The sequence below is a fragment of the Notothenia coriiceps genome, unplaced genomic scaffold (genome assembly GCF_000735185.1).
Source record: "Notothenia coriiceps isolate Sejong01 unplaced genomic scaffold, NC01 NC01_scaffold00017377, whole genome shotgun sequence".
Lineage (NCBI taxonomy): Eukaryota > Metazoa > Chordata > Actinopteri > Perciformes > Nototheniidae > Notothenia > Notothenia coriiceps.
In genome coordinates this window covers 2,110-11,844 of record NW_011350078.1, presented here as the reverse complement: position 1 = coordinate 11,844, position 9,735 = coordinate 2,110, and the positions used below count along the sequence as shown (strand labels likewise).

The 9,735-nt window shown below is 35.4% G+C and overlaps 2 protein-coding genes across 3 annotated transcripts; both read left to right on the top strand.

Annotated features, from left to right (window-relative positions):
- Positions 1-113: 113 nt before the first annotated feature.
- Positions 114-3,636, top strand: nmrk1 (nicotinamide riboside kinase 1). Of its 2 annotated transcripts, none has more exons than XM_010776781.1 (8): positions 114-337; positions 959-1,049; positions 1,136-1,184; positions 1,510-1,684; positions 2,040-2,111; positions 2,254-2,360; positions 2,508-2,591; positions 3,066-3,636. In XM_010776781.1, the coding sequence occupies exons 1-8, from the start codon at positions 309-311 to the stop codon at positions 3,074-3,076; spliced, it is 618 nt and encodes a 205-aa protein (XP_010775083.1). In that variant the 5' UTR covers positions 114-308; the 3' UTR covers positions 3,077-3,636. The 2 variants fall into 2 exon arrangements, with proteins under 2 accessions (XP_010775083.1, XP_010775084.1); XM_010776782.1 differs by having other exon boundaries at positions 316-337; positions 959-972.
- A 1,364-nt stretch (positions 3,637-5,000) lies between these two features.
- On the top strand, positions 5,001-9,496 carry LOC104950284 (gamma-glutamyl hydrolase). Its single transcript, XM_010776780.1, has 9 exons — positions 5,001-5,262; positions 5,355-5,469; positions 5,938-5,988; positions 6,109-6,193; positions 6,375-6,513; positions 6,693-6,799; positions 7,490-7,583; positions 7,673-7,810; positions 8,411-9,496. Exons 1-9 carry the CDS (start codon positions 5,145-5,147, stop codon positions 8,527-8,529), a joined length of 966 nt encoding a protein of 321 aa, XP_010775082.1. The 5' UTR covers positions 5,001-5,144; the 3' UTR covers positions 8,530-9,496.
- Positions 9,497-9,735: the final 239 nt, after the last annotated feature.

Sequence of the window (9,735 nt, the reverse complement as noted above, 5' to 3'; positions counted from 1 at the left end):
TTAGGTTTTTTGTGTATATTTTCTTTAATTAATAGACATCTGTTGTAATGTTGTAACACTGATTATTGATTCTTTCTGTATTCTCAATGTTTGTCTTTTTTTTCTCAATGGGTGGGTCTTTGGTGACGTAATAGCGTCATCAGCCAATCATGAGCGTTCTAAGGCGGAAAAGCCTGAGGGTACAGAGTTGATGTAGCCACTACATGCCTGGCCACAAGTTAAGTTTGCACATGAACTGTACATTAATTAGCTTTTTCTAGTATCTTTTATATTAAAAACTTTGCAGCGAGCACCCCCAGCAGGCTGAAATGAAGACACTTGTTTTGGGAGTTGGTGGGTAAGTAAGCCGTTAAATGTGTTGGTGTATTAACCCTCTTCGTTTGAGATTGTGATTAATCGATCATGAAATGTTTGTTGGTTTATTGTGATGAGTGGGAAATAGAGGGAGACTGGACCACAGTTCTTGCATTAGCCTCCTATGATTAAATTACCTGTTAACATACATCCAGTGGGGGGCAGCAGGGACTCATCAGATCAATAACATGTGACAACCTTGTGGCAGATAAGACTGATAAGAGGTGGTTATTTTTCAGAGAAAAAGCAACACGTGTAACCATTCTGATAGTAAAAAAGAGAAATCAAAATGTCCATCTATCTGTTATATCTGACAATGATTCATTGTAAGAATAGAAAATGTTTTTCTTTAAGGGAATACTCTTTTATAAAGTCTATAATATAGCTTTTCTTGCATTTGAATTCAGCACAATTAAGTACATTGTGACACACAGATATGTTAATTAGTTGCATGCATTTCAACAGATGTCATGCAAAAAGTGTGCATCAATTCTTTAGTTTCTTTTGCAATATTATTATTTCAAGGTTAGATTTTTTGTGTTTTTAATGCAACTAAGTTAATTTAAGAAATAAACCATTTCAATGTGTACTGTTTTTCTTTCAGGGTGACTAATGGAGGTAAGTCTACTCTTTCTAAGAGTCTATACAAGCAGGTACCCAACAGCTGTCTCATTGCACAGGATGAATATTTTAAGGTATAATTCTTTAAATCATATCATTAAGTTTTGCACTTGCAAAAGTGAGAGTTTGAGAGATCACAGTAGAGTTTTTTTATTTTCAGGATGATTCTGTGGTACCAGTGGACATCAATGGGTTTAAGCAATATGACAGTAAGGAGACTTTATTTAACTGTTTGTTAAGACCCTGAGGTCTTTGGTGATTTGTTTCGGATTTTTATCTACCTGGGGATGTTGTTAAATGTGCAAATGGTTGGTAAGTTTCATGAAATAATAACCAAATGTTAAAAATGATTAGAATATCACATTAAATTAATTAAAACAAAGTCAAGCTCAATAATCTAATCAGAGAATGATTGAAATGTTACCAATAAATTACTTAAATGTGTATTTGATGTCTTAATTATATAGAGTAGTCATTAAGAGTACTCGGCAGTCAGCAAAGTAAATCCTTTTGTTATCTTGTATTCTATCGCAGTGCTTGATGCTATTCACATGGACACCATGATGAGAGAGGTGGAGTCCTGGCAAAAAGACCCCGTGGCTTTCCTGCGGCAGCGAGGCCCTGAACACACCACAGCATCAGCAGGGGAAGAGGAGGAAGAGGAGGTTTATGTGCTGATCGTGGAGGGCTTCCTCATTTTTAACCACAGGTACATAAAGAAGGCTTTCCTGAAAATACTGTGTTTATGACTGTTATCATTTACACCGTCTTTTTTAAAAAAAAAATCCTAAAAAGAACGAAGCAACTTGATATTGAGATCAAATGCAGTGTGACATTGGGCTTTACATTTATAAATTCAAATTGCTAATCAGCTGAATCTATCAAAATCAAATCTAGCATTGCTTTGAAAGAGGTATCTCTGAAAATCAACAAAAATGGTATAGCTATAATAAGTACTACATTTGATAACTGATCTGACAACATATCCCTTTTTATATTAGAGATATGGTATTTTTCTAAATCGTAATAGGTTAACTCTGACATGTTTTTGTTTGTGTTTTCAGGCCTCTGAATGAGCTAATTTACAAAAAATACTTCATGGAAGTTCCTTACGATATCTGCAAAAGGAGACGAAGGTGTGTGATGTTATAATCAATACACATTATTTCTTGGTTTACCTGTTTTCATGGATATAGTTTCACTTTCATTTAATTGTTTAATATTTGAGAAACGTCGTGTCTTCCTGTTTTGACCTCTCTTGTTGTCTTTGATTGACAGTTCAAGGGTGTACACACCTCCTGATCCTCCAGGATACTTTGATGGATACGTGTGGCCAATGTACCTGAAGAACCGTCTGCAGATGGAGAGCATGGTGTCTGGAATATGTGAGTCAAAGATGTCATGAATAAAGTTTGTTTCTAATCAGATCAAAACTTGAATTGATCTGGAGCATTAGGGTACTTAGTGTGTTTTGAGACCTCAAAGATAGGACATTTAAAGGATTAAAACATTTATCCGTTTTTCTTTTTTAGTATTTCTGGATGGACTGAAGCCAAAGGAAGAGTTGCTGGCTGCGGTGTGTAAAGATGTCTGTCAGGAAATAGAAAGGCTCAGGGGTGAGTTCCTTAGGATTTACTTCTTCTTATGTTTTCCAAGATTTGTATGGGGCTGTCTTACAAGCATTCAATTATGATTTAAGTTATTTGCAGCTGTGAGTAGAGCGTTATTCTGCCTTGTACAATGCATTGTGTGCCAAAGAGTATTCATACTGCACATTCCTACTGCATTAGGACATTTTCTGTTTGGCTTTTGCTGTGTGGGCTTACTACATACTTAAGAATATGCCTATGCATATGTAGTATTCAAATGAGCCTAAACAATACACCTACAACAGATTCAAGTTGACTACTATTTTATACTAAGTATGTGTTTTCATTGTTATTTGGGAATGTTTGAAATTAAAAAGAATGCATATCGGTGGGATTGTGGAGAGACAGGCTTAAAGTTTGCCAAAGATCTTTTAAACCTTCAATTCAAAATACAGTATTTAACAAAAATATTGAAGTTATTGTTATGTGTTTTGTTTGCAGAGGACGACTGAAATGTTTGGAGTTTTATTTGTTTACCTTTTGAAGATGGAAACTGCTGCTCCTATGAATGTCAGGAAAGTTCAAATGTTTTGGCTTGTGTGACTTTAAGGACCAAATCAAGTATTAATGGCTATGTTAAACCTACAATAGTTAATGTAGCTCAAATGTGAACTAGAATATTAACCATACACACACGTATAACCTCAACTTTTTATGTGACTCCAGATAACCAAATAGTGTGCATCATTGCTAAAAATAGTATTAAAGATTTTTCACTCATATTTTAAACTACGATAATTGAATACTGTGGTTTAGTGAGCCTCAATATTTGTTTTATATCATTTGTCAAAGGTTACAACTGTGAATTTGTAACATTAGTGCGAGGTTGTCTCCCTCTGTTGGTTCAGTCTGATAAACTTGAGACAGACTGGCGACCAACTTGTATTATTCTCTTTTCAACTGTTCTAAGCAAATACAAGGAAAGAAGCCGCACAACAAAAAATTACATCCTAACAAGCATGTTGCATCTGTCATTCTTCTTTTATAATCATTAAACCAATTACATTGTGAAGTGAGAGTGTCCAATCTTGGAGCATCTTTTTGTACGTATGAGAGGAAACTGGAGTAAAAGATAACACAAAAATGAGAAGTTATGCACATTTCTGGAATTCCCCAAAGTTACTGTTGACCAGCCTCACGCCAACAATCTCCCTCTGTGCATCTTCCACCCTTTCACATCAAAGTTTTCATTTCATTATACAAAAGACTCACTTTGGCATTATATGCAGGGACCTTATAACCACCAGTACTATACTGGAATAACATTTCTTGGCACCAGTTTTTCTGTAAATCAGGTAGTTTGTAGTACTTTCAATCAACAAAACGTTATTTAGGAATAAGCACCTGTGGATATAATATAACTTCAAAAATGTTTAATATAAACCAAGCCTTATGTTCTTCATAAAACATGGCCAAAACATAAGCTCATAATGAAGAGTCTGTCTATCTTACACTGTACTGGTGTAAAATCCAATTGCCAAAGTCAACTGACCTCAGTGATTTGGGGCTCCCAGGTCTCTACTGTATCAGGCAGTATCACACTTTGCAGAGTGCGTCATCTAGCCTCCATTCCATGGTTTGGACTGATTTTAACATTTCTTTATACTAGCACCCACACAAAAAGGCTCATGAGTGAACTTTAACGCACATTTCTGCCGATTGAAGGTATTCCGCTTACCCTTACCCTATTTGACCTATAGTTAGACAGAACATACACATCTAAAACACACATTTTGCTCCCAAAATAATTTTAGAATAAGACAGCTGTGCACTTCCATTTATCCAAAAAGCTCTCATGTTTCAAACTCTTTTGTTCTATATTAGATTTGAACCACATCTCACAGTCTGCATTGGTGATTTATGATTGCTAACTTGATATAAGAAATGTGTCTCCTGTTACCCAATCTGTGTTGAAATATGTTCTGTTGCAGTATCTTTTTTTATTATTGCATCAGAGAGGTCCGTTTGTATCCCACACAGCATCCTATCCAAAAGTAAAGCAGGTTTAAAAAAGAAATGCCGGAACCGTATGTTCAAAACTTGGACTCAGAGACTGGGCACTCCTCTTGGTTAGCTCCTGCATTTAAAATCCTATAAATAGAAAGCCTGCTCTCATTTTCAGAATGAAACCTGTTTGACAGCCCTTTTTTTCTAGTTTGCTGTTTGAACCGAGGAATGCTTTCTAAAACACTGACATGAAATGTCTAAGAACTTCATTGCAAAACCCTCCTCTGACTAATGAAGCTGGTTTGGTTTCCCACGACAAAAGATTGATAAAAAGTTTACCAAAAGTCCATGCTGTCAGCAGAATAATAATGTGTCCATCAGCAGTGAACTTGTCTGACCGGCATGTGCAGTGTAGGAGTTGTCACATGTAAATCTGGGCATTCCTTACTTCCTTATACTGACTATATCCTCTTCTAACTCCACACATATAAGCTGCATTATTTTACACATCGACACACTCATACAGCCTCATATCTTGAATTAAGTTTTGGCTGTTCAAACTCAGGAGAAAGCATGTCCAGCACAGGATTTTCAACTTTTGCGTGGCTGTTTTTTGCATGCTGCTTCTGCTACAGCATAGCTCGGCCAACTAAACTCAACCAAGAGGCTTCAAACGACAGACCTGTGATCGGTGAGTGAAATGTGCCACTAGAAATAAAGAAAAGCAATACAAATATTCAAGATGAATTGGAAATTGTCACAGTTAGTGTTTTTGTCCCACAGGTATTTTGACTCAGATGATTTCAGATAAAGCCATGAAACCCTTCGGGAAGACCTACATACCTTCCTCATATGTGAAATACATAGAGTCTGGAGGCAGCAGAGTGATGCCTATTAGGTAGGTTTAGTCCTTTTTAAACTGGTGTTAGTCATAAATGTACACCATCATACCAATCTATATGACTGGAAGATTTGATATACTATCTATTGAAAGCAGGAAGTAAAAACTGGTAATCATGGACATAATCCAAGAAATTCGACCTATTAAAATTCACTATACCTAAAAGAAAAAATACATCAATCCAATCTGAATAAAAATAAGAACATGGTGTTTTTGGACTATACTAAAAGACTCAAGTTGAGTTATTTAAGGAGGGTGTATTTAAAAAAAGAAAAAAACACTGCATCCTTTTTTAACGTATCTTATGTTTGGAACAGTCATTTACATTATTTGTTAACTTGCTGTTGTATACTTTTATGTCACTGTTGATTTGCTGCTTTTGAGGAAAAAGATAAGTGAACTTCCACTTTTGACATTCGTGCTGTCAAAACACACAAATAATGGGAGTATTTTTTACTTCCGCAGATTGACTCTTACCACCGCTGATTATGAATCGATTTTCAGGAAGATAAATGGGTGAGCTCCATTTTATATATATATATAAAAAAAGAAAATGCAATAACATTTACATCTTAAACAAACTAACTGAGTGACAGAGCATTTCTGTCACTGACTAACTCTGTGATGTCTGTTTAGCTTGGTTTTCATCGGGGGGGCAGTGGATTTGGAGAAATCTGACTATGCCAGGGTGGCCAAGATTTTTTACAGACTCGCTCTCAAGGTTTGTACAGCATTATTTTTCATTTGTGCTGCATTCAATGAAAGGAGCTATGCCAATAGAGTTTATCATTATTTCACCTTTACATGAAAAAGGGGATGCAGGAAATGTGCTTTTCTGCCACAGCCTGATCAAGATTCAGTTTATTGAATAAAAAAGTAAACTCTCACTGTGTTTATTGCAGGCCAATGATAATGGGGACTTCTTCCCCATCTGGGGCACGTGCATGGGCTTGCAGCTCCTGACTGTGCTGGTGGCTGGTAAATGTCTGCTGGAAAAAACCACGGCTGAGAACGTAGCGCTGCCCCTCAACCTGACCTCAGGTTAGAGCTTTCTGCATTTCTTTGGATCTATTTTCTGGAGAAAATTTTCAGCATGTACTCAATCGTACCACTTGGTGTCAGTGGAAGCAAGTTACAAATACAAGTTAAATGTTTTTGTCTAATAATAATGTTCTTGTTTGATGAAACCCTGCTTTTCTAAAGTATATTTCTCCCTGCAGAGGCCAACTCTAGTAAGATGTTTGAGGGTTTCCCCCAAAAGCTCATGCAGGCTTTGACCGAAGAACCTCTCACTGGCAATTTTCACCACTATGGACTATCAGTAAAGGTACAACAGATCTGGTGACATTTTATAATGTTTCACTTCCCCTGGGTCTTTTGTTATTGTGCTTAAAAAAACATAGAAACCATCCTCCAATCATTTCAACTTCATAAAATGAGGGTCCAAAAAGGGTTCTGTTACCCAGGTCTGACACTTTTGACTCAACAGGAACTTAATGTGACTTGCAGTAAAGACATTATATTAACAATCTGCAGATTTACTAAAGATTGCTATACGAGTTTTTTCTTCATAAACTGTGTGGTTTATTAAAGGCTGGAATAAATCCCAAAGACCCAAACTCAGGTGCACAATGTAGCAAATGGTGTGTTGTAATTGAATTAATGATGTGCTTTAGATTTCATCTGATATTAAGCTTATATGGTGCATATTTCTAAATAAATGTCTCTTTAATTGAATCACTACACAGCAAACCATAGGCCAAATCATCCAGTACAATAAGGCTGAACAAAGTGTACAGAAATATGAGTAATTATGTTCAGGTACCCAGGCATATCTGTTGGCCCTTAAGATAGCTAGAAACACTTCATTGTTCAAATAGAGAGTGTCAGAGCATTGCAATAAAGCACATATTTTCGTTACTTTAAAACATAGAGTATTGTATAAAATACGGAGCATTACAATTCTGATGAAAAATAATACATAAAATCAAAACTGATAAGACAATTGTTCTTTCAGAACTTTCAGGAGAACGAGCCGCTGCGCAGTTTTTTCTCCCTTCTGTCTACAAATGTTGCTGAAAACCAAGTCCACTTTGTTTCAACCATAGAAGGTTACATTCATATTTTAACAAATATCTCACAAACGTATCCTCATTGCACTGTAACAGAGTTGTAACTTGTCTTTTTTCCTTCATACCAGGGAGAAAATATCCCTTCTATGGAGTCCAGTGGCACCCAGAGGTGAATCCTTTTCAGTGGGAAAGAAAGCGTAACTTTCCTCACTCTGCTCACGCTGTCCAGTTATCTTCCCTGCTCGCACAGTTTTTCGTCAATGAAGGTAATAATAATAATATTTGTACATTTCATCAGGAATTAACTATGATTGTGGGTTATAGACCATTACAATAAAACATGTTCGATTACATTTTCCGATCTCCATAGATGTTGCAATATAAGCTACAAAAATGACAATCTAATCAGCCAACCTTTGTGTTGAAAAGATAGCTTATATTTTATTGAACTGTAAACGTGTTAAAGTAAATTGGCAAAAGCAACATAATCATGGATTTGTCCTAGTCAGCCCTTGTGTTTGGAAAGTGTTAGAAAATTGCTCTTTGGTGGGGAAAACACAAAAATAAAAAGCCCTCTCCCTTTAAATAGTTAAAGGAAAATGTAATCAGAAAGGAATTTAATGGTAAAATGTAATAGCATAAACACCGATAAAACATGTTAAAATAGCCGAGTTAACAGAATTCTTGAACAGAATAACGGTACAAAATGTATAATCTGTTTTTGTAGTATATACCAAAAAGTTAAAGATGCTAATGCAAATATTACATTGAACACTTGATTATCTGCCTTTATACAATTTCCCCATTGAGATGATTAATCTATTATTGCAATCTATTCACATGCATCTCACTTCTGCTTTGTTTAGGAAGGAGAAGTTTACATCAGTTCGACAATCCTGAGGAAGAGGCCTCGTCTCTGATTTACAACGACACGCCTGTATACGCTGGAAACTTCACAGTATACGAACAGATCTACTTCTTCTGAAATCCTCTAGTATCTGTCTCCTGTCCCTCTGTGAATTTACAACAAATACATGTATATTCAGTCTGTGGTAGTTTTAATCAATGATTGTTTTTTAATTGCTTAATTTCAAAATATATTTATATTTTTGTCACTTCTGAATGTAGCTTGATGGAAAATGCAGGGTCTGTGGAATTCAGAGTCAATTATTGTACTTTTTACTTTCCTACATTTGTCTGACAGCTGTAGTAACTTTAAAGGTTTACATTTTTAATGCAAAAATATAATAATCATTATATATATATACAATGAGATATATGGTACAAACTCATAAGCTATGCAGCAGAATACTTAAGTATTAGTCCTAGGGCATTTGAGTGATGTAAACATTATGGATCAATCATTTTAATCTAGTAATATATATGATTGTCAAATAAGCCCTTTTGTTTTTGGTGCTTTAATTGATGCTGATTCTAGTATACTTTTGCTTTAGTAAAATATTTAACTTTCTCATCACGAAGTCTGCATACAGAAGCTGTTCTGCAGCTTTTAAATGGGCCACATGATGTTGTCATGTCAAATGATAAAATGTCCATTGTGTTCTATTTTTACTTTACATGAACTTCTCTTCCATGTCAAATTTGAGTTTGATGTAAAACAAAGTCCAATTGAATCATTCTGAGACTTTATTTTGGTGTCTAGTCAAGGCTCGATTACCAGGCAAGTTACATAAAAAGCTTGAAATGTATCGGTTTGATTTTCTTTTTTTGTGTAACTCATGGTTTTTTGGAATCAGTCAACCAATGATTTTTGGCATTATTGTTTAATTAAATAATTATTGTATATTATTACTTATTTTGTCTGAAATATAGTGACAAAGATAATGCTTTGTCCAACCAACAATCAAAAACCCCACAAAAGTACTTAGCCACACAAGTTCTATTGTTCTATTTTCTCTATTGTGAGAAAATAAAAATAAAAATGTTGAAGACAAAGGAAAACATACAATGTTTTAACCCATCATGTCAATGATGATTTATTTGTATTTGGATTGACTTTATCAAGCGTCACATTGTCACAGCTTTTATTTGACATATAGGCTACACAAAAGGGTGTCCATTAAGTAAGTTTTGCACCATCACCCAGAAAGAGGGGTAATCCGGCCCTGTGTAAATGAGGAGCCTTTGATTCATGACCTCAAATTAGCGAGCAAAACACACATGCATGAGG

Excerpts from the sequence above, each read along its gene's own strand:
- nmrk1 (XM_010776781.1), top strand. The coding sequence starts at position 309 with ATGAAGACACTTGTTTTGGGAGTTGGTGG. Across the intron at positions 338-958 it reads CTTGTTTTGGGAGTTGGTGG|GGTGACTAATGGAGGTAAGT; the intron begins GTAAGTAAGCCG and ends TTTTTCTTTCAG. Across the intron at positions 1,685-2,039 it reads TTCCTCATTTTTAACCACAG|GCCTCTGAATGAGCTAATTT; the intron begins GTACATAAAGAA and ends TTGTGTTTTCAG.
- LOC104950284 (XM_010776780.1), top strand. The coding sequence starts at position 5,145 with ATGTCCAGCACAGGATTTTCAACTTTTGCGTGGCTGTTTTTTGCATGC. Across the intron at positions 5,263-5,354 it reads AAACGACAGACCTGTGATCG|GTATTTTGACTCAGATGATT; the intron begins GTGAGTGAAATG and ends TTTGTCCCACAG. Across the intron at positions 6,800-7,489 it reads ACTATGGACTATCAGTAAAG|AACTTTCAGGAGAACGAGCC; the intron begins GTACAACAGATC and ends TTGTTCTTTCAG.